At 34.4% G+C, this 24,293-nt stretch overlaps 1 protein-coding gene across 29 annotated transcripts in view; it reads right to left on the bottom strand.

The window, feature by feature from the left end:
- The window catches only part of LOC105833660 (liprin-alpha-1), a 420,505-nt gene that overhangs the window by 110,224 nt on the left and 285,988 nt on the right, over positions 1-24,293 (bottom strand). For 20 of the 29 annotated variants that reach the window (XM_036289154.1, XM_036289155.1, XM_036289153.1 and 17 more), the window contains 2 exons: positions 22,000-22,047; positions 3,360-3,615 (listed from right to left, as the gene is read on the bottom strand). In XM_036289154.1, the coding sequence (XP_036145047.1) occupies positions 3,360-3,615; positions 22,000-22,047 (304 nt within the window). The remainder of the gene's footprint in view (positions 1-3,359; positions 3,616-21,999; positions 22,048-24,293) is intronic. The other 9 variants (XM_036289160.1, XM_036289163.1, XM_036289169.1 and 6 more) reach the window with 7 other exon arrangements.

Genomic DNA, 24,293 nt, shown 5'->3' with positions numbered 1-24,293 from the left:
AATACATGTCATTACGATGTTAATTGCACACGAGTTTGAAATTTTCACTGCATTTTAGGGTATTTTAACGAATAAATACGGTATTTTTTGAATATCATGAATTTTGAGTATCAATATGATATTGCACATTGATTCTATTCGTGTTTAACTCAATCATACCGCCGTCATCAAAGTGACCCGATGTGCACCACGTGGAGAATGACGATCGGATTTTGTACATCATGTGGCCCTGAAAAGGCTAATTTTTTAAAATAAAATTTGATCTTTTATTTTTTGTGTATGAGTATGTGTATATGTATGTTTACGTGTATGTGTGGGTTTATGAGTATAGATGAATGTGATCTTTTGTTGACTTCAGTGAAATTGGTGCGTCAGCTATCCGTTATATTCAGATCAGTAAGTAGAAATTTCCACCGATGAATTTCAGAGCCACATGATGTACAAAATCCGACCGTCATTCTCCACGTGGTGCACATCGAGTCATTTTAATGACAGCGGTATGATTGAGTTAAACACGAATAAAACAATGTGCAATATCATATTGATATTCAAAATTCATGATATTCAAAAAATACCGTATTTATTCGCTAAAATACCCTAAAATGCAGTAAAATTTCAAACTCGTGTGCAATCAACATCGTATTGACATGTATTTTTTTTTAATTGCTTAGAAAAGAATAAACTTTAAGAATCTGGATTAATATTAGTTAGATTTTAACGAGAAACTTGTGAAAAATGATAACAAACTTTTACTTTTTTCAATTAAAAAAACACGTTTGGTTTTTATGCGATACAAAATGTTCGCACTTAACAAATCAAACTTTCGCCTAGGGATTCTCAAAGTAGAGTCTTTACCTTTTAATTTGAAAAGGAAATACATGTAATTTAAATAATTTTTCGCAAAGTTGCATCACTTTGAAGATTGCCTAAAAATCGGTCAAAATTTTTGTCTCGCTTTTTTTTACGTCAGTGTAAAAACTTTTATTAAAAAAAAATAATATGTTCAAAAAAATATTTATTAGAAACATAATAATACATTTAATCAAAAATATTTATACTCAACGCTATTTTAAGTATAAAATAGCGTATTTTAAGTATAAAATATTCTTGAGTAAAAATACATTTTGTTAAAAATATATTTTTTTATACGTAATGATCCACGTAATGAAACATCCGTCAGACGTCCATCGAGGTTTCATGAAGCTTCTATCAACATTCCACACAACGTCCAGTAGACATCCTTAACGACGTCCAATGGAGGTACAATGGACGTACGCAATGCGGAACTATGAATTTCCAATGGCTCTGTATTGGACGTCCATTGGAAGTTTCAAACTTCCATGACAAACGTCCAATGGACGTCTACTGGAGGTTTTGTTTCTATGTGGGAAAAGGTCAAAGGTTACTTTGATATGTCCATTCTTAGCATTACCCAGAATCGATGTGGACGTGACGGATATTGAATCTGTGTGTGTGCGTGTGCGCGTGTGTGTGTGCGTACGTGCGTGTGATATCTGTTATATGTGCATGTTTATGTATTCCCATGTGTGTAAATGCGTTTGAGTGTGTGTGCGTCTGTGATGTATGTTGTAAATGTAATTTTTTGCAATGCCTTATTTCTTGCAATATCATCCAAAATAATTTTAAAAAAAGTTTATTATTTTAATGTAGATCTTGCGTAATGTTAAGAATAGATATATCAAAATAACATTTGATCATTTACATCTGGAAAACTTCATTTTCAAACTTTCCCTTACAAAAAGAAACTACAGCGAATTACAGAAAATTATATTACAGGTATATAAAGGTATTACACGAAATTACAGGCTAAAGTATTGTAATATTCTGTAATATTTTTGCACTAAACGCTCGAATTACAAGAAAATAACTTGTAATATCTTACCTGTAATATCAGAGCTTAATAAGAATAATAGTAAAGCTCTAATATCACAGCGGGATTATAGGAAAATAATCTGTAAAGTATAATTATACATGGAAAAAATATATATAACGTAAAATAATGGAAAAAATCATTTATTTAAAAATTACGTGCATGAAATTTGTACATTGTTCATGGCCGGTACATCCAATGTGGTTAAAAAGTGATACAATAAATCTAATAAATTTCAAACAATATTTATAGAAATAATTTATATGATAAGACTCGCTATCTCAAATTTTATAGATTGCTGGTAGCATTACACGTTTAATGCATTATACGCGTGTAGTAGTGTATTACATATTTTGTAGATTACACATGTAGTATATTACACATGTAGTGGATTACACGTGTAGTGGATTACACACTTCATGGGCTAGACGTGTATTCCGTATTGCAAAGATTTCACGCACTGTAGTAATAACAGCGTATAATAACTACAGATTACTGTGATCCTTTCTGTGATAACTACAGAGAATCCTGTAATGACTACACAACCGTAATATTTATTGGCTGTAGTTTCTTTCCATAAGGGTGCCCATAAACTTTTAATCGACATGCTAGGAACCTATTCCCAGAGTTTCATCTAATTTGACAGAAAGGCTTTTTTCTATGATGCGGGGTCCTTTTATTTAAAAAATCAGCCTTTTCATAGCCATATAATGTGCAAAATCCGACCGTTAACCTCCACGTAGTGCACATTGGGTCACTCTCATGACGGCGATATAATGGAGTTAAGTACGAAAAAAATCAATGTGCAATATATTGATACCGTTATATTTATTCATATTTAATCGCTAAAATATCCTAAAATGCAGTGCTAATTCCAAATAATAAAAAAAACACCGTATCAATATGTTTTTTTAATTGCTTAGAAAAGAATGAGTTTTAAGAATCTGGATAAATGTTAACAAGATTTTAACAAAAAAACTTATAAAAAATAATAAACAAACTTTTGTTTTTTTCAATAAAAAAGAAAACATGTTTGGTTTTCATGTGATATAAAAAGGTCATACTTAACAAGTCAAATTTTTGCCCAGGAATTCTTAAAGTAGAATCTTTAGCCTTTAATTAAAAAAAATACATGTAATTTGGATGATTTTTCGCAAAGTTATGCCACTTTCAAGATTGTCTAAAAATTTAGTTAAAATTTTTGTTCCGTTTTTTTTTTGCACGAGTCTATTACCAGATTTTAGCATTAGTTCTGCAATTTTTCTCTAATATTATAAAAATGTTATAATGTTGCTGAAAATTATTGAAATGTTCCGTGCTGTATGGGGTGTAATGTTCGAAAAAACTAAACGGTGTCGAAGTCTCTTTATTAAATATTTTTGTAGGAAACATTTTATAGAAACTTAGATTTCCATATTTGAGATAATAAAAGGGAATAAATAAATATAAAAAAGAAAAAATCTTTTACCTTTTCTTTTTTGCTGAAAAATCTACCCAGGCTACTTTTAATGCCCTTCTTTTTCTGCGCAGCCGCAACAGCGGCCGCTGTGGCGGGGCTCATGGTCGATTGTATGTGCAGATGTGACGTCGACAGTTGTCCTATGGGCAATCCGACGCTGGAGAAGTTATTCTTGTGCAGACTGTCCTGGCTGCTGTGGCGTGAAGACAATGGGGAAGGAGGAGTTCCAGAATTGAGTGCGCCGTTGTTATGCTGTCCATGCCTGCTGCATGGAGCGCTACTCTAGTTTCTATTTCTACTCTAATCAATGCTACATTCTAGCTCGCGTAAGAATATTGTTTTTTTCTGCATACAGCACAAAATCCTTAGCTATATTGCAGCAACATTGCAATCTTGCATGTTGCAATTCAATGTTTCAAAAACATCAATAAAATAGATACGTGATATATATTTAAATAATGTAGCAATATTTTAAATGTATTGTAAAAATAAACTACGTAAAATTTTATGTATAAATATTTGTGGTAATTATTTAGTTTAGGGAAGGCAGCTTCGATGACCTTGACTTTGACATATGTTATCAAGGTCACCCTCCTGAGTGACCTTCGAAAGATTTTAGTCGTCGCTCGTGATTTGTTAAAAAATTATTAACAAAAAAAGTTTCATAAATACGACACATAATTATTCAGTATAGGAGTACATCATATGGTTTTGCGACTTTCCACGCGTAGCGAGGTCCATTTCTCCTGCTTACAGAGCGAAACGACGTCCACGCCTGTACTTTACCACAAGGGTTTGCGATTTTAGATTTAAAATTGTGGCCAAATAGCGAATTAAAAATGTTTGGGTTAGGTTATAAAAAAATACGGAAGGGGTTGCAGGGGGAGGGGCTCCGCCCCACCCCCGCCCACACGTTCTTTGCACCACACTTTGCAGTAGACGTTCAATATTTTCAGTATGTACTCCTGTACTTAATTTCCAAAAAATATATATTTTATACCATTTAACAATATATGAAATGCGTGATTTGCATATTTGCTAATCCATATACAAAGTGTGGTGCAGAGAACGTGTGGACGTGGGAATGACTCCGCCCCTCCCCCTGCACCCCCTCCCCCTGCACTTCCACCCCGTATTTTTCCTAACCTAACCTAACCCAAACATTTTTAATTCGCTATTTGACCACAATTTTCAATATAAAGTCGCAGCCCTTGTGGTAAAGTACAGACGTGGACGTCGTTTCGCCCTGTAAGCGGGAGGATTGGACCTCGCTACGCGTGGAAAGTCGCAAAACCATATGATGTACTCCTATACTGAATAATTATGTGTCGTATTTATGAAACTTTTTTGTTAATAATTTTTTAACAAATCACGAGCGACGGTTAAAATCTTTCGAAGGTCACTCAGGAGGGTGACCTTGATAACATATGTCAAGGTCAAGGTCATCGAAGTTGCCTCCCCTAAACTGAAAATTACCATATTTGTAAATACATGCACATTTTTTAATTTTTCATTAAGCTTATAAACAATTTTATACAAATTTTGTATAATATTTAAGCATAAATCTATTACGATTAGTCATAAAATTATTGTTGAATAAAAGCAAATAAAAATACTTGACAATAACAATTTCTACAATCAGATAAGATTTTCAAATAAAAATAAAATTCAATTTTATAATTTTGTATTTACATATCAGTTTTAATATTAAATTTTAATGAAATTTTTAGACATTAAAAAATTCAATATTTACATGATTTAAATAACATCATTTACATCATGGACAGTATGTCGAATATGTACAAAAACTAACGAACGTTATGATAACATTTTGTACTTGTTTACTATATTGCAATAATTTATGCAATGTTTCTGCAATCTTTTTTATTATATGGGTCATGTATAGCACTGAAAGGTTGCTTCCACGTTGCAACAATATTTTATCGCATAATATTGCAATTACACTGCAAAATGTTGATATTTACGTTATTTCGAGCTAATACCAATTTTCACAATATAATATAATTTATGCTCTGTCTCTGACTATCGAATGTTACAGTCGTTTTTAATGCTTTGCAGAAACTGTTGACTTTTTTGCTTGTATTAATATTGTCTGAAATCGATATATGTAGTTTATAGTTTTTTTTACAATTGTTGTGAGCGAAGCACTCACAACCAATAAAATAATATGATATAATATAGAATATAGAATATTAAAGTTGAATTAAGAAAGGATATCACATAGCTCGCCGAGAGACTCGCTATCACGAGGTGTCAAGTGACATATGCCTCGTGCGCTGCCGACCGGTTAACGCGCCAACCACCTTAAGGAATTTAGCAAAGCCCAGCTTAGCAACAATCATGCCACCGGAAATGCATATTTGCGTTTTGGCAATTGTTGCTAAGCTCGCGAATATTTCCCACGCGCCGGACGCGCACAGGAATGACCATGTATGGTCATGCGGAGGGCCCGTTGCCCCACTATTATACCAAATCCGCGGCACTATATAAGCCGCTGCCGAATAGCGAACCGCGGGATCTGACATTAGATAATCAAGCCGACGTGCGGCCCGCACGATTAAAATACGAAAGGAACTTAGCCACGGCAAGATCTCGAGCGAGCAAAGATACGACGCGCTATCTTCGAGTCACGCGCCGTATCTAATCAACTCTGTGCTACACGACGCGGCACCTTCGCCGATCGCAACTATTGTGTATCGCAAGAAGAATAAACCTTTTATTAAATTATCATAAAATCAGTGAGTCAGTGATTTGTGGACCCTGCCAACAAAAGCCGCCTTCCGCGAGTTCCTACTCCTTGGGCAGCAACGATTCGCTAAGGATCTTTTGTTGCACCACAAGGTACAACACAATACGCATATCGATTTATATTGTTTATAAATTACACGTTTTCCATCGGTTTTGATCTTTTACATTTCTCGACAAGATTTTTAATCATAATTTTGGACTGTTTTTGATTGTATTATTTATTCGTTCACGCTTTAATTATTATGACACATTTTTAGACAATATACATTGTTTTTATGGATATTCAATCTGCATCATTTTCTAAATGGTTAATTATATTTTCGTTTGCGTTATTTTACTCATGTTTAATTTCATAAACATTGGTAATTTGGCACGACTGAAGAGGACTATGTATAGTCGAAACGTTTTGAAATTTGTTTAACAATTTCAACACATTTATTTTTAATAGCGTTTATAATAATATATTGTTGATTTAAAAAATTATATTATATTGTGAAAATTGGTATTAACTCGACATATTGGCCTGTTTATCTTATTATTATGCTAGCATTAACGAGCTCTTTATATTTTGTTTATTTTTTGATTTGCGTTATTGCTGTTGGATTACAATAAAATGTCCACTTTTTAAAAGACTGCAATAAAATATTAAAACAACATTGCAATGCAATAAATTTGCAATAATAAAATATGCTACTTATTCATTAAATAAAGTTGCATATAAAAATACTTTTGTTTTATAGATATTAATGTATCATACTATATTTTAGCTAAATATTTTTATCTGTAATTATTTTATACAATTGCCAAATACAATTCAAATCAATTATCCTTAAGGTCAATTTACATACAGTAATGTATTAATGCCGTATCCGTTCAGTTCATGATTTTCACGGTATGTGCCGGATATGTGTGAACACATTCATTTAAAAACAGTTAAAGAACAATTTTGTCATCACTGACATTGACGGAAAATCACGAACTGAGCGAACACGGCACTGACATGTTACGGATATGTGAAAATCGACTTTAATATCTTTCAAGGATTGGAAAAAAATATTTTATTATTAAAATATGTTATTATATTAAATTTGGGAATTTTGATTTTGCAACGTTTTCGAAACATTGTCGTATTGCAATATCTTTGTAACGTTGTACTGCAATTTGCAACATTGCAACATTAATGCAATGTAGCTGAAATTGATACTGTGCTATATGAATATTTCTTGGAGAGGGTCTTTATTTTTTCTTTCTGTAACACTTTGTAGTTGTCTACATCATCTTTTGTATCATACTCTAATAATTATTTTATGTAATTTGATATTAATATTTAAATTAATACTTTCATGAATAAGTTGATACAAACATACATGTTTTTTGTAATGTTTCGTATTTTTTATATTTGTATAAAGCAGAAAATGTGCGAACAAGACTGAAGTGGGCATATTTGATAATTACGATTTGGTAATTATGAAAATAATAAAAGTCAGTAAATTTTGATTCCTAGATAAATCAAGTTTAAATTAATTGTTCTGTAAGAATATCAGAGCATGACGACTTAATCAGTCAAAGGACTCTGCACTTTCTTATGAAAAAAATGGGTTTCATACAAATTGGTTCAAACTCTGGCAAAAGATAGCTGAAGTTATGCTGATTAAAAGTTGTCATTGCTAAGTGAATCCTACGAGTCATTTTCGACTTGTTAGCGGCGCTTGAAAATAAAACGTGTCATGTATTTCGAATAATACGTGTGTGTGTGTGTGTGTGTGTGGGGGCGTGGGGGGGGGTGTAAGCGCATGTGTTCTAACCTAAGCAAAACTGGTTTCGCAAGCAAAAGTTGTAATTATTTCTGCCGTTACACACCACACACACACGCACGCACGCACGCATTATTTGAAATATACGACGCAAATTCAAGCACCGCTAACAAATCGAAAATCACTCATAGAATTAACTTAGCAATGACAACTTTTAAATGACGTGCTTTCAGCTATCTTTTGCCAAAGTTTGAGCCAATTTGTATAAAACCTATTTTTCCATAAGAAAAGTGATATCCTTTGCATCAGAAGAAGGAATAAATAACAAAGTATATTAAGAAGACTAACTAAGATTGTTGATTACGGAATATTAAAAGTTTACGAGAACGACTCAAGAAGATGAATCTGAAAATCATTCAATGAATGAAAAAATTGAATAAAATACTAGATAATACTATATTAGATAAACCATAAAATCGACAAACAAAAAAGCGACAAATACAAATGTACCTTCTATAAAATATGTATATAAAGCGTGAATCCAATTCAAAAACTAGAATCAGACTCAAGATTCTAGAACTATCGTTATTGTGAACGGAAGCTAGTAGAACACTGTCGTCAAAAATAAAATCTTTCAATGACCATCAAGTATGACAATTGACTGATCTCCATTTGGGCAAAAAACTAAGCACGTAAGCGGTTCTTTAAGATTATATTAAACAGTGAGGATTGAATGCATATTTGCAAGATATAGTAGCTAAAAGACTTATAGAGAGGTTCTAAAACATTCGCGCCAGTAATTAAGCACTAAACTATTCGCACTTTGGTTCTTGTAGAAATTCAAAAAAAATCACACATACATTATTTAGATATAAAGTACGCATTTAAGGGGTTACACCAACCTAGCGGGTAAAAAAAATCAATTTTTTTTATTACATTTTCTTGAAGCTTCAAGTTTCGAGAATATATCCTGAAAGTTTTATGTTGATATCTGCAAAAATGTCGGAATTACAAAGAGTTGAGTAAAACGGGATCGAGCGTTCGAGTGCTCGATTTGGAACAACATAAATCGCCACTGGACAATGATGTGATTAAAGCCATTCGTCCAATATTTAAACAACTTTCTAGTGATAATTTACTGGAGAGATTTACGTCGGTAGATTTACACAAAACGTTAACAAGTTTGAACATTCTGATTTGGCGCATAGCGCCAAAAGTGCAGCACAGCGATGCACACGTTGTGCAAATTGTTGCCAATATTGCTGCATGCACATTTAATGAAGGTGCTGCCGCATATTTATTAATGATAATAAAAGAATTGTGCTGCATATTGCGAAAATCAAGACCGAGCGCGCATCGATGTGACCGAAGTACGAGCGCAGAAGGTGACGCGCGAAGGAAGGATTGCTCGCCGTCAACAGAGGTTTTCACAGAGCGCTGCTGCTATTGATGTGGAAGGAATCTCATATGGCCTCGGAATTGCAGATTAGAGATAAAGTGCAAAATTCAGTTGTTAACAATAGTAACTTGAAACTTTAAACGCGTTTTTCTCGAAACATGGTTTTCAAAGACGGTGACCACTAGATCTCAAAAACTAATCGATGGATCGTTTTCAAATTTTTACACAATACTCTCAAAAACATTCTTTTGTCGGTGACGATCTATTTTTTTTAAATCGATCTTCATTAAAAATTAAAAAAAAAAATAAAAAGGACGAAAATTTTTCGTTATTTTTAAATTTTAACTTTAACTCATCGCCATTTTGTAACAAACGATAAAATCGACAATCGGCGATCGTCACCGACAAACCACTACTGTTAGCTTAAAAACACCTTTTTTTTTTTGTTTTAGATGGATCGTTTAGACGGAACACCGCAAAATGCGTTTTTCTAAACCTCGATGTGTGTCGACGGCCATATTTCTGCTTTCCGTCGCCATTGTTTAATAAAAAAATTTTTTTATATTGTTGAAACATAAGTCAATAATCACACAAAATTTCATTTAATTCCCACTACCCATTTAGTAGGAATAAAATATCAAAGTTAGGCCTGTTTTTCGACCGTCTAGGTTGGTGTAACCCCTTAAATGGCAAATTTGAAGAAAAAAGCTTCATAGAGTAGCTAAGAGTATCAAGTCTTCAAAAACAAGAGTCTAAAGTTTTAAGATTATGAAAGAATTCACGAACTCAAACAATCAGTATGCGTATAGAATAGATGAGTTATCAAGACACTTGTTCAGATAAGTTTCTAGTCAAGAAAAGTTGATCTGTATATCAGAAAAGAGAAAAACAGAGTTATACAACTTACATACTTTATCAATAATATATAAAATTAATCATGTTGTCGCCAATAAATAGAAACAAGAACTAGGTAAGATTATTTGGTCGATAAATTGGCAAAAAATATTAATTAAATAAGAAGTTCACAACGTTTTACCATCAATTTAGATCTTTCTCAAATAAAAAATTCATTTTGGTTTTTTAAAAAAATTGTTGCAGAAACACGGAATTAAATGTTCATGTCAGCGAATTCATAAGTTTTAAAAGATGAGATGAAAAATGACGATAAAATACAGCAAAAAACTAATAATAATGCAATAAACTATTAATATGTCTCGCTTACGTGTCTTCATTACTTTGATAAGAGTTAAACACGATCAATCTACAGAAAAACACGAAAAATCTGAATCCTGTTTTCAATAAAATAATCAAAGCCTCTCATTACACGATCGCCATTCCTTGGTATTTATATTAGTCTCTCTGTTGCTTCTTATTTATTTTAGCGCATTTTTTATTAAATCCATGACAACTTAAATTTTACGGACCTGATTATAGTTATTATAATTCTAATTTATTGCAAACAATAAATTATAATTTTTGGTATTACTAATTTTTGGTTTTAGCTTTGGACTTAGTTTTTTTTTGCTTAACTTCATGAATTTTTTTCACCGTTTTAAAATTTAAATTACTCCAAAATAACTTTTGGACATTAGTTTTAGAAGTTTGAAAAATTTTAAAATTTTTTTTGAGCCAAAATGTTTGATAATATACGAGTAATAACCATTTAAAGAGACTGAGGTGCATTACATCCCTTGTGTAAAATACCGAGTTATTTGATAGTGTGTAGGATTAAAGTTAAAGAATAAAAGTTTTTTCAATAATATAATAATTATGCCTTCGGTACACGATATGATTATTCATGCTAACACGCATACGAGGTGTCTTACGATTGGATTACGATTGGTAATATAATCATTCGAGCCAATCCGGGCATGTAATAAGATGTTTCGTATGCGATCTAGCATGAAAAATCGTATCGTGTGCCGAAGGCTTAACTTCATCACATAATCATTAATATTTCATTAAATTTCATGAAACCTCAGGTCATTAAAGTTTTCTTAAAACTTTTTTATTACAAATCGAGCCAGCAGTACATACCCAGATAGCACACGGATGTCCCTAGGACGTCCTCAGGATGGCCAGGACGGACTTCGTGGATATCCTGAGGATATCCTGATTTTATCCCGGGACATTCTGAGGACATCCTGAGAAATAGCAAACGAGCGCCACTTTTTAGTCCTCAGGACATCCTGAGGACAGTCCATCGGACGTCCTAAGGATACCATAGGATTTCTTCAGGACATCCTCAGGAATAGCAAACAATGACCACTTTTTGTCAGATTTTTTAGATTTTTTTTAGGATTTATGATAAATGTATCGATTTTTTATAAGAATTGAAACGTTTCTCGAAAAAAATTTAAAAAATAAAAAATTCCGATTAATTTAGAAAATTTTTTAATATTTCTAAGTATTTTTAACAGTTTTTGAGAATTGAAAAAAAACTAACAAAAAATTAAAAGTTCAAATTATTTCTACAATAATTTTCTAAGAGAAAGAAGACTATATATAGTATACATGTTTCAGCGACAATTGTATTTGTTAAAGCATATTTAATCTCTCTACCCGAGAAAACGGTCACTCATCCAAGTATCAACTATCGCCGACGTTGCTTGACTTCGAAGACCATACGCATCTTAACGCTTCGTGATGATCCATGAGTACTTCTTGTTTATGCGTACATATTTGTTATAGATCATTACAATAGATGTTGTCAGAAAGATGAAACATATATAGTTAACTTATATTTTTACTAATAAATATAAAGTTTTACAGTTTTTTAAAATCATTTTTACATATGAGCGCGAAATAGCATGTGGAATAACTTATTTAAAAAACTGTTTTTGCGCCCTGTTTTGTTTTCATATAAAATAAAATAAGAAAATTATTTAATGTCATTTTTTAATAATTTTTTAATATTGCTAATATGCCATATTGTTTCAATAAGTGTAGACATTCAATCTGATTTTGAAGTCAACATTTTTACACATTTGATTTTGCAATACATTCTAGAAATACGTACGATATTCAAAGATTTCTCACTTACTATATTAATTTACCTGTCTTTTTCAAAAATTACTATACGTCCAGGATGTCCCTGAATACTACTTTAGGATGTCCTGAGGACTTTCGTAGGATGTCCTGAGGAATCTCTTAGGATGTCCTGAGGACTGTCTTAGGATGTCTTGAGGACTTTCAGGATATCATATTCTTAGAACATTCCGTAGTATTTAAAATATCTGGTATTTATACAGTCATTATATTTAAATTTATCTTCAGACATTTTGTAGCTAATGAAACTCTTTATACAATATTTTAAGGATAACGTTTTCAACTAGAATACATATATCCTCAGGACATCCCAAGGATGTCCTCAAGCATGAGTAAAATTTTAATTTATATTAATACTATTACAGAATCTAACATTCTAAACTTACTTTAGAAGTCAAATTTATACATAAAATATTTATATAAAATATTTACAATAATACAACTATTATATCCTGGCAAGATCCCAGGACATCCCGGGACATATTCAGGATGATCCTGAGAACGTCCTGTGCTATCTGGGTAATACCGCTGTCAGATGGATTTGGCAGAGTTCTATTTTTCATAAAGTGTCGTTCTATTTCTCATAAAGAAATCCAAGCTAAAATAAAAGGCATAAAATTATAAAATTCCTAACTATTAAGTATAAAAACAATTTTGATGCCTTTATATTGAACATTTTCTATATTACATTTGACCTCTGGTCCGAATTAAAAATTTTTCCCATCTTATAATAATTTGAAAGTGCCAACTTCAAGTTTTAGAAACATTATAATATTTAGCGACTGCTAACATAATTAAAAAAACAGTAATAACTGCAATATCTTTCGAAAGAGATATTTGAAGCACGGCATTATTTTTATATAATTTTCTTAATTAAAGAAAAACTCTGCTGACTGTTGAAATAATTGGTTGCGCTTTGAGTAAAGATGCTGTAACCCATAAAACTTATAAAAAGTGATTTCAAAGATTCTGGGAAAGCATTTTCATCCTGATTAAAAACGTAGTAAAAAAAAAGATGAATTGAGGGCAATTACTAAAAATCGATGTTGCTATTATCTCTGAATATTATCAATAACTCATTTATTTAAGTAATAAAAATCGCCTATAGAAAACTATTTATCCCCAATATAACCAGACAGGCATTGATTCTGTTGCACAATAACGAAACTACACATGGCAAAAACGACTTTGAGACTTATTTCTTCTCTGAGCTGGGAAATTCTCTTCAACTGATCATTCAGACCTGTACCTACAAATTATTATCAATTTCGATCTCTTCAGTATCACAATAGATTTCAATTTTGAATTTTTCGAAAAAATTAAAAAATATCAATGACTTCATTGTTTCAAAACTATCCTTTTATCAAGGCGGGATTTGTCAGCCCAAAAAATGGCAGAAATGTGTAAAAAATGATGAAAACTATTTCAAGGACAGGTAATTCGTTTTTTTTGTAAATAAATATTAAAATTATGCTAAGGAAGCATTAAATTTATTTATACACTTAATATATTTTAACAAAATAATAATAGAATAATGTTAAAAAAGTAACCCCCCCCAAATTGCATTCTCAAATAAATATAAATAAAGTGTTGTAAGAATAGCATATTAAATACTATACTAGAGTAAATATCTGTATCCAATAGTTTAGTAACCTAAATAACCTATATTTAGATACTTTAGATATTGTATTAATTTTAAGAAATCAAACAAATATTTTAATTAAAAAAAATTATATTCTTAGTTCCTTTGAGGTATTACAATACATACAAAAAATTGTCCCCCCCCCTCTCTCTCTCTCCCTCTCTCCCCCTCTCCCTCACCCTCTCTCTCTCTCTCTCTCTCTCTCTCTCTCTCTCTCTCTCTCTCTCTCTCTCTCTCTCTCTCTCTCTCTCTTTCTCTCGTCTGGTGAGTACAGCGTACAGACGTGCTTTTTTTTGCTCCGCACTTTTCGATCTTTTGCTGCTTGTTCTTGCCCTTCGGGGCTTTCCTTTTGCAGCTCACTGTCAAGGGCGCACTTTTTTGACACCTCCCTCCAGTGGACGGTGTCCATTTGGCTTTGTTTGGCGTGTTTCCGGCATTTTCCGGTTGAACTTCTCGGCGGATTTTGGAGTACTCCTAAGCTTTACGCCATCGGCCGTTTTTCTCTTGCGCGTGCGCTGCCTCTGCCTGCTTCTCTCGTCGTGATCGTCTGGGTGATGTGCTCCGGCTTCGTCTCTGCGGTGTGCGCTTCACGTGAACCTGTATCTACTGGGTGTCCAGAGTGAATTTTGCTTACTATCTGCTAAGTGTCAACGGTTTTGACAGGGTGTGCCTTCCGCCTACGATTTGCGTGTTGAACATTAGTGCCGCTGTGTGATGTTGTTGTATTCTATCTGATTCGAATACACTCACTCTGACCATTTCTTATAAACCTTACCATGCCTCCTGTCTGTATGCGATGCAAGAAGGCGATTGCGACTGCGACGGTCGAGTGTGTATGCAAGAGGATATTCCACCCGGGATGCGTTCTCTCTTACTAAGGGTGCGTTCGGGGAGACGCTATTAGCGCTACCAGCATCAGTCCATCTTCATTACTCATTAAAAGTAGAACAAGGATAAACTGATGCTGATAGCGCTAATAGCGTCCCCCTGAACGTCCACCCTAAGTATGCTGATTCGTGCTGTAGATCTCTTTCGTCTTCTCTGAATGTCCCCCTTGCTCCAGTGGATGAGGATCATGCGCGTACTTCTGACCTCAAGCTTGTCAGCGAAGCTTCTCCTGCGAGCTCTGCCTCTCGATCTGGGACTCAGCCTTGCGTCGACATGGACATTAATGCCATCACTAACGGACTACTACTCAAACTTATCGACCAGATCAAGGAATCTGATGCGAGATTCTCGGCTTTTACTGACGAGCAGCGGCGCACCAACAACGAACTTAGTGAGAAGCTCAACAAATTGAATTGCATTGCGGATAATGTCGAACGGAATAATCACCGTATCTCTTTCTTGGAGCAACAGTGCTCCACTCTTGAGCGTGCGATTCACGACTTAAAAAATGATTGTACACCTCCTTCTCCCATCTTGCAGAGTCAATCGGAAAATTCTCTGATGTTATCTGGTGTGCCGACCAGTATGCCTATTTCCCCGTTGGAATGTGCGCGCAACGTGTTTACCGCCTTGGAAATATCTGACCTCTCTTATCACATACTTGAAGTCAGGCCTGTTGTTCGTAAGCTTTCGCCTGGGACTACGGGCAATCATATTCCCCTGGCTTCGTCAATGAATTCATTTATTGTTGCGTTAACCTCGCGTGCGGTCCGAGACATTGTAATTGCTAAAAAACGAGCAAAGCGCACGCTTGTTCAGCGGGAAGTCTGTGGCATTAATTCAGGCAGGAGTGTGTTCGTCAATGAGCTGCTCTCTAAAAAAATCTATGAGCTACTTCAACTTACCAAGCAAACAGCCAGTGCTAAATCCTATTCTTATGTCTGGGTTAAGGGTGGTCGCATTCACGTTAGACAATCAGATGGTAAGCCCATCATTAATATTGATTCTAAGAGCGATCTTGATCAGCTCATCTGACGGGCGACTTCTGTTCGGGCGGTGTCTCCTGTGGATGGTGTTGGTTTCTCTGGCGTGACTCAATATCGAATAGCGCAATTTAATTCTAATTCTTTACGTGGTCATATTGATTTCTTAAGCTACACTTCCACCCTGCGTATTATCATGTTATTTCTGTCTCTGAAACCTGGCTCCATGCCGGTGTCTCTGATGGTGGTTCTCGAGGATTATTTTTTGATCCGCAATGACAGGATTTGTTGTCGCGGTGGTGGCGTTGCCTGCTATATTCATAAATCGCTCAGAGCCACCGTTATAGCCATGTCCTCAGGTGGTCACGTCAACGAACCTGAGTACTTAATCTTAGACATACGCACATAATGAATCGGTCTTGTTCGCGTCGGTCTGCAGGAGGCCCAAAGGTTGTCTCCTGCATGATTTTGTCGCGTCCCTTACCAAAGTGTCTCACTTATATAAAAATGTAATTATTGGCGGCGATCTGAACTGTGATTTATTATCTAACCATTTCGAAGCTGCGTATTTGCGACAACTTATGTATAGCCTCTCCTTGCACATTATTCCTTCGGATGCCACCTTTCACACCGCCACTTCTGACACGTGTCTTGACCTCTTGATAATAGATGACTGCGATAAAATTTCATCCTTCAACAAATCCTCCTGTCCGTTCATTGCTGGACACGATCTCCTTACTCTTTCTTTGTCTTTTAAGTTTCCGGTAAATACTTGTCATTCGATTCAGCGACGCTGTTTCAAAGGATTGAATGAGTCGGAGTTCTGTGATTTCCTTTCTGCCAGCTTGATCAATGTAGATTGTTCCTCTAACAATTTCCCTCTACTCACTGATGTACATAGATTACTGTTCCGCATTAACCAGCACCCTTCATGATGCCCTTGATGTTTTTGCCCCTGCTCGTTTGTTGGTCCCCGGGAGGCCTCATGCACAATGGCTCACTGATGATTTGAGGTCCCGTCTTCGTACACGCAATTTTTTGTTTAAGCAAGCTAAGCGCTCGAATAGCCTGCTTGGCCATCTCAGGTATAGACACTTCAGGAGTCAGTTGAACCTTGATATCAAGCGGGCCAAGTCTAATTTCCTGCTTGCGTCCTTAACCAATATAACCGACCCAGCGAAATTATGGAGCCCGGTTAAGACTTGTCAAGTCTTCCTTTGCATCTCTTCATTTCTTCTCTGTGTCCCAGCTTAATTCACATTACGCAGTGGTCTCCTCTGGCCCTCCCTTGAGTTATGCTAACTTCATTTCCACTATTCGCACCTTAACCGTTCCATCTGGCCATCCCGAGTTCGTCTTCTCCTCTGTTTCTTCCAACTTGATCCATAGGCTCATTGTGGCTCGCCCTCCTCACTCCCTGGCTTCTGGTGTCAATGGCATTCCTCTTCTGGTCCTACGCGTTGCGTGGCCTTGTATTGCGTCCTGGCTCACTAATCTTTTCAACCTTTCTCTTGAGCGGTTGGTGTTTCCCCCTGATTGGAAGCGTGCCCTAATTCGCCCTCTTTCCAAGATTCGCACTCCCTTGTCTCCATCTGATACACGACCGATAGCTAATCTGCCTGAAATGTCTAAGATTCTTGAGAGGATTGTCGTGGATCAACTGGTTGCTTATTTACATGAACACAATCTCCTTGATACTAGACAGTCAGCATATCGCTCGGGTCGCAGCACTCAATCTGCTCTCCTTCGTGTGTGCAATGACATTAGGGCGGGAGTCGAGGAGAGGCGGGTTACTCTCATGGTTATGTTTGATTTCAGCAAGGCGTTTGACACTGTTCCACATCTCGCGCTTCTTTCTAAGCTTAAGCTACTTGGCTTCTCTGATTCCGTACTTAATTGGGTGTACTCCTACCTTACTGGTCGCTCTCAAGCTGTCGCCGATGATCTTGGTATAGATAACCATTCTGAATGGCTCCCTGTCCCCCGCGGCGTTCCTCAGAGTTCTGTACTCGGCCCACTCTTATTCTCATTATTCATCAATGACATCAGTAGCGTCTTATCCTTCTCTAATTACATGCTCTTTGCTGACGACTTACAGATTTATCTCTCTTGCTCTCCGATTGATGTTCCTCGTGCCCTTGAGTCTATCTCCCTAGATGCTAATGCGGTATCTCGGTACGCTGTAGCTAATGGTCTTAATCTTAATCTATCCAAGTCAAATGCTATTTTATTTGCAAGTCAATATCACGTTAATAACATCAATATCTCTATCTTGCCTCCTATAATGATTGATGGCTTTCCATTGCCGTTTGTGAATGAGGTGAGAAACCTAGGCGTGATTTTCACTTCCAACCTTACATGGAATAAGCATATTCTTCAAGTCTCGAAAAGTGTATATCATGCTCTTTACAAACTTAAGTTTAACAAAAATTCTCTCTCCACCGAGCTTAAAATCAAGTTAGTTAAGACCTTAGTTTTGCCTCTCATTGATTATTGTTGTCTCGTTTACCATGGTCTGAGCAATGAACTGAACACCAAGCTTCAAAGACATGTGAATTGTGGTATTAGATTTATCTTTAATCTAAGGCGAGACGAACATATCACACCTTTTCGACGGCGTCTGAGGTTGCTGTCCGTAGAGAATAGAAGACTGTATTTCCTTGGCTGTCTTACTTATCGCATTCTCCTCACCCAATCTCCTTCTTACCTTTATGAACTCTTTTCACCCCTTGACCCTTTGGCCAGGAGATTGGCACGTACTGCTTCGTCTTCGTTAACATTCCATATTCCACTCCATAAAACTTCTACCTATAGAAATTCATTTCATCTCTCTGCTATCTACTTTTGGCACTCCATCCCTGACAACATTGTTTCAGCTCCTACGTTTGGTACCTTTAAATCTCTCCTCCGTGCGTTTCTCCTGGCTTCTGAGTCTGTTTGAGGCTCCTCTCCCATGCTTAGTCACTCACTTATTGTCACTTAATGTCATTCCTTTCCATTTCTTGTATATGTTAATTCAGTTCACTGATAGCGGGCATCAGTTTTCTGTATAGTTTACATCTTGACTCACTGTCATGCCTTTTGTATATGATAAATTTTGTTTTGTTATCTTTTTAAGTTATTGTACAGTTAGCATTAGTTGTTAAGTCAGCTCACCGATTTGTTGCGATTTGCTATTTCCTTCTCTTTCGTTTCTGACGTTGTATCTTTACCTTTGTTATCACACTTTGCCCTTCAGCCTTAGCTTGGGCATATTAAATAAATAAATCAATCAATCAATCTCTCTCTAACAAAGTTATAAAAATTATTATTGTAAAAAGACTAAAAAATTATATAAAGAATTCAGAAAAAAATGTTTACCCCGTTTCACACGCATACATATGGATGCATTTGCGCAGGGTACCACAGTTTTTTACACTATACCATGATTTTTGTTTGTATCTTTGTAATTTTTATGCGCGAGACAAATCGACGAGTTTCGTATAAAAAGTCTAACTTTCTTGGTTCCTTTATCTGCATAAGGTCAGTTATAAATTGAGTAGACTCAAAAATACACTTCTCGCAAAAATTAAAGGAACAAAAAAATTTTCTAAATTTTTTGCCAATTTTCAACAGGCTGTATTTTAGTGAAAAATGGTCGTACAGGAAATAAAAAAACATAGCTTTTGAAGCTTGAAGACTCTAGTTTTAGAATTTTTTGGTTAAAAATTTTTCTGAGCATTGGTAGCCATGCAATTCTTGGATAAAGCACAAAGAAAAAATTTTCAAAATTTTTTACATTTTTTTTCGCTCTACGGGCATGAAAAAAATTTTTCGAGTTAAACCAATGCATAGGTCGCATAGCCTGTTCATTCAGCTTCAATTTGCTTTTTTCGGAAGTCAGATACGACTATTTGTCTTCGAGATATCGAATTTTGAATGCAAAAGGACCCTTTTTCACTCAACTGCCGATATCTCTGAAACTACTGGTCGCCTAGCGAGCTGACGAGCGGTTTCGTTTTCTGCAGAAAATTTCCTACAAAAATCTGTCATGGTTGATTGAAAAAAAAATTTTGTCCCACCTGAAACGGTAACGTGAAAAAAGAGCAAAAAAGTGCCATTTTTCCCTTTTTTGGTAAATCGACTGTGTCTTCGACAATATTGGGGCAAAAGCTTAGGTTAGAAGAAAATTTTACAGTCTAATGTACCCCAAAGACCCCCCTAAATTTTTAGATCGATCGGTTCAGCGGTTTCCCCGGACCGATTGATTGAAATTTTGAAAAAATTAAGGAAACAAGACTTTGTTCCTTAAATTTGACCTAATCTTTTTAAAATTCAATAATTTCATTTTTTTTACTTTTTACTCAATTTTGAGTTTTTTGAAGATTGAGTAACAAAAAAAATCCAAAAAAATTTTTTCAAAAATTTCGAAAATTTCCAAAAATTTTTTTTTGAAAATTTAAAAAAAAATTTGAAAAAAAATTTCTTTTTTTTCATTTTTAAGAAAATCAAACTTTCTGACGAAAATTTTGATTGATGATTGATTTACCGCCGGCATTAGCGTTATCCAAAGCATACCACGTGGAGGTTGCACGGTCGGATTTACGCTTCTTTTGTGCTTACGCACGTGTGTTAATGATTCTTCGAAAAAAATGAGACCCCGTGGTTCGTCAGCTCCACAGTATTTTGCGACTCCAAACTCATTTTCTAAAGTGTGTGTGTGTGTGTGTGTGTGTGTGTGTGTGTAAAGTGTGTGTGTCTCGTGTTCAGTATCGAGAGTTCCCGCCTCTACTCCTAATCACAGCTTGCAATCTTTGTCGCATATTCGAAATGCAATTTCGGATCATCTGTTGAGGGATCTGACGCCAAATTCTTATCAAAGCGTTCTCTAATGCTGCCAAATTATTCAGATTCGGATAATTTTGACGCAATCGGCGGCCCAATATGTCCCAGACGTGCTCTATCGGATTCAGGTCAGGACTCATTGCAGGATGCCTCAACAATGTAATGTTTTTGAATAAAAATTTTTGAAAAAATTTTTTTGGATTTTTTTTTGTTACTCAATCTTCAAAAAACTCAAAATTGAGTAAAAAGTAAAAAAAAATAAAATTATTGAATTTTAAAAAGATTAGGTCAAATTTAAGGAACAAAGTCTTGTTCCCTTAATTTTTTCAAAATTTCAATCAATCGGTCCGGGGAAACCGCTGAACCGATCGATCTAAAAATTTAGGGGGGTCTTTGGGGTACATTAGACTGTAAAATTTTCTTCTAACCTAAGCTTTTGCCCCAATATTGTCGAAGACACAGTCGATTTACCAAAAAAGGGGAAAATGGCATTTTTTTGCTCTTTTTTCACGTTACCGTTTCAGGTGGGACAAAATTTTTTTTTCAATCAACCATGACAGATTTTTGTAGGAAATTTTCTGCAGAAAACGAAACCGCTCGTCAGCTCGCTAGGCGACCAGTAGTTTCAGAGATATCGGCAGTTGAGTGAAAAAGGGTCCTTTTGCATTCAAAATTCGATATCTCGAAGACAAATAGTCGTATCTGACTTCCGAAAAAAGCAAATTGAAGCTGAATGAACAGGCTATGCGACCTATGCATTGGTTTAGCTCGAAAAATTTTTTTCATGCCCGTAGAGCGAAAAAAAAATGTAAAAAATTTTGAAAATTTTTTCTTTGTGCTTTATCCAAGAATTGCATGGCTACCGGTGCTCAGAAAAATTTTTAACCAAAAAATTCTAAAACTAGAGTCTTCAAGCTTCAAAAGCTATGTTTTTTTATTTCCTGTACGACCATTTTTCACTAAAATACAGCCTGTTGAAAGTTGGCAAAAAATTTAGAAAATTTTTTTGTTCCTTTAATTTTTGCGAGAAGTGTATGACAGATGCAAAAACAAACTAGTGTTGGTAAAATTTTCGGGTGCTTATTGAAATTATTGAGCGTTTCTGGGCTACTGTGCTCGAGAATCACTATTGCGGGCATGTAAATAATACTTTGGATATTACACACATCTTTATATCTCTTAAGAAGATTTTTTAATAAACGATGTAATTGCTTAAACATATTATCATTAATATAACTTAAGTTAACTTGAAAGTTACTCGTCTCATGCCTACAAGAGTCATTCAAATACGCGTACAGCGTATTAATAAAATTTACATGCAGTACTAGTATCATTAATTAACCTGTGCGTGGGGAAACCACCGCTCAGAAATCCGCTCTGTCCAGTACGTCTGATAGCACAAACAATAAAAAGTACTAACTTAAAAGATAATAATAACCTTGGCCAATCTTATCTCCATGATATATGATATAATTACATGATATAATTAAAAATAACATGATATAATTAAAATAAGAAATCCTACATAGCATGTAATATGTCAGTAATGTTACAATATTATAGTAATATTATAAATAATTATACAATTTACGGAAATCTTACAAAAATATATTGCGGCATAGTATAATATTTCAGTTGTATCACTAAAATGTTACAACGCAATATATCACCATGTAATTTTTTTGTAATATTTGTGTTATGAAACATAATTTTAAAATATTACAATATGTCATCATATATTATCTAGATAGTATAATGTCACAGTAATATTATAATACACTACAACAATATTACAATATTACAGTAATATTTCAAATCAAGCGCACAAAGTCTTTTAAATTGATATGACCTTAGAATCCCCGTGTACCTGTTTTATTATTAATATTCCCAAAATTATGATAAAAATAAAAAATCTTATAAAAATGTTATATTATCATATATCACAACGTAATATTTTGACAACATTGATATTATAATACGATATAATTATAATATTACTGCAGTACATTTATATAAACATATATTATATTGCAATATTATTTACACAATATAATATTGTAATTTCTAATACATTATATAATACTACAAATTACAATAAAATATTATAAAAATCTGAAAAAAATATTACATATGTTGCAATATAATAATGTATTAATTGTATGTAATAATTGTATTAATAAAATATCAAGGAATGCAATATGTCACAATGTTACATTTCTGTAATATTTGTATCATATTGCAATATAACATACAATTTTACTGCTGTATCATATATGTAGTATTAATCCCGAACTAACAAGAGGAGGACGCGGACTTCGGATCGATTTGAAAAAGATTTTTATGTAGTATAATATTCTACCAGACGAGTACTTGAAAAAAGGGATAGGATGCAACGCTCAGCCATTTCCGAGAAAACTTTATTTAAAAATTGTGGCGTTTCTTATATCTCGCTCTTTTAAATCGGTTTCCGAGAAGGCAGCGTAGCTCAAGTATTAAGTCCGTGGCTACCAAAATGCGGACCAGGTTTCGATTCCCGTCCCTCAAATGTTTTTTTAATTTAATCAACAATTTTATTTTCTTTCTTTAAAATGTGCACTTTTAAAAGGTGATTTTTAAAAATTTATTTATAAAACTGGACATAATTTTTATTCAATTTACAACAACTTATCTTATACATTCTACTTGATGTAAATGAAATAAATGCAACGCCACTATTTGAAAGTGCACATTTTAAAGAAAGAAAACAAAATTATTGATTAAATTAAGTTATTAAAAAATTCCAAGAAACGAGAATCGAATCCTGGTCCGCAACTTGGTAGCCATAGACTTGATACATGAGTACTTGATACATTACGCGGCCTTTTCAAAAACCGATCTAACAGAGCCGAATATAAGGAACGCTTTTAATAACTTTTAAATAAATTTTTCTCGGAAATGGTTGAACGTTGCATCCTATCCCTTGCTCAAGTACTCTTCTGGTAGAGTATTATACTACATATAAACCTTTTTCAAACCGGTGACCCAAAGTCCGCGTCCTCCCCTTGTAAGTTGCATTAACAAAAAGCCGCAAAAGTAGAATAAGAAGTATTGCGCATATTGTTATCGCTGAAGTCGTACAACGATAGACCCTCGCTTATGTTTTCACCGCAATTGATTTCTTTATAATATAAAAATACAAGATATAATTTGCACATAATGGCAGCAACAAAGTAAGGCAATCAATCAAAAATTACTCATAATTAAATTTTAAACGTAAAATTTAAAACGACACGTGCTATACGTGTACAGCTGCTATACACAAACAAAAAAAAATTAATTTTTTCGTACATGTACAATTTATGAAATTTGCACAATTTTATATTATACATGTCAATATGCTGAATATGCTCTTCTTCTTCATCAAATTTGGACTTTTTACTTTCGATCGTAGAAACTAATTAACGATCATTGTTAGCAGTTATATTACTTTTTAGCATTTGTAACTGATTAATTACAAAAAGCAATCATTATCATGAATAAGTGCATGAGAATCCTTAAAGAAGAATGTTCCAATGAGCTTCCGAATGAAGCGTTGCGCCGACGTTTTGCAAATGTTGGAGTTTGCATCATCAGGGCTAAGAGCTGATACTGAGCTCT

The sequence above is a fragment of the Monomorium pharaonis genome, chromosome 6 (assembly GCF_013373865.1).
Source record: "Monomorium pharaonis isolate MP-MQ-018 chromosome 6, ASM1337386v2, whole genome shotgun sequence".
Taxonomy (NCBI): domain Eukaryota; kingdom Metazoa; phylum Arthropoda; class Insecta; order Hymenoptera; family Formicidae; genus Monomorium; species Monomorium pharaonis.
The sequence above is the reverse complement of the archived record's forward strand: the minus strand, read 5'-3'. Positions and strand labels throughout refer to the sequence as shown.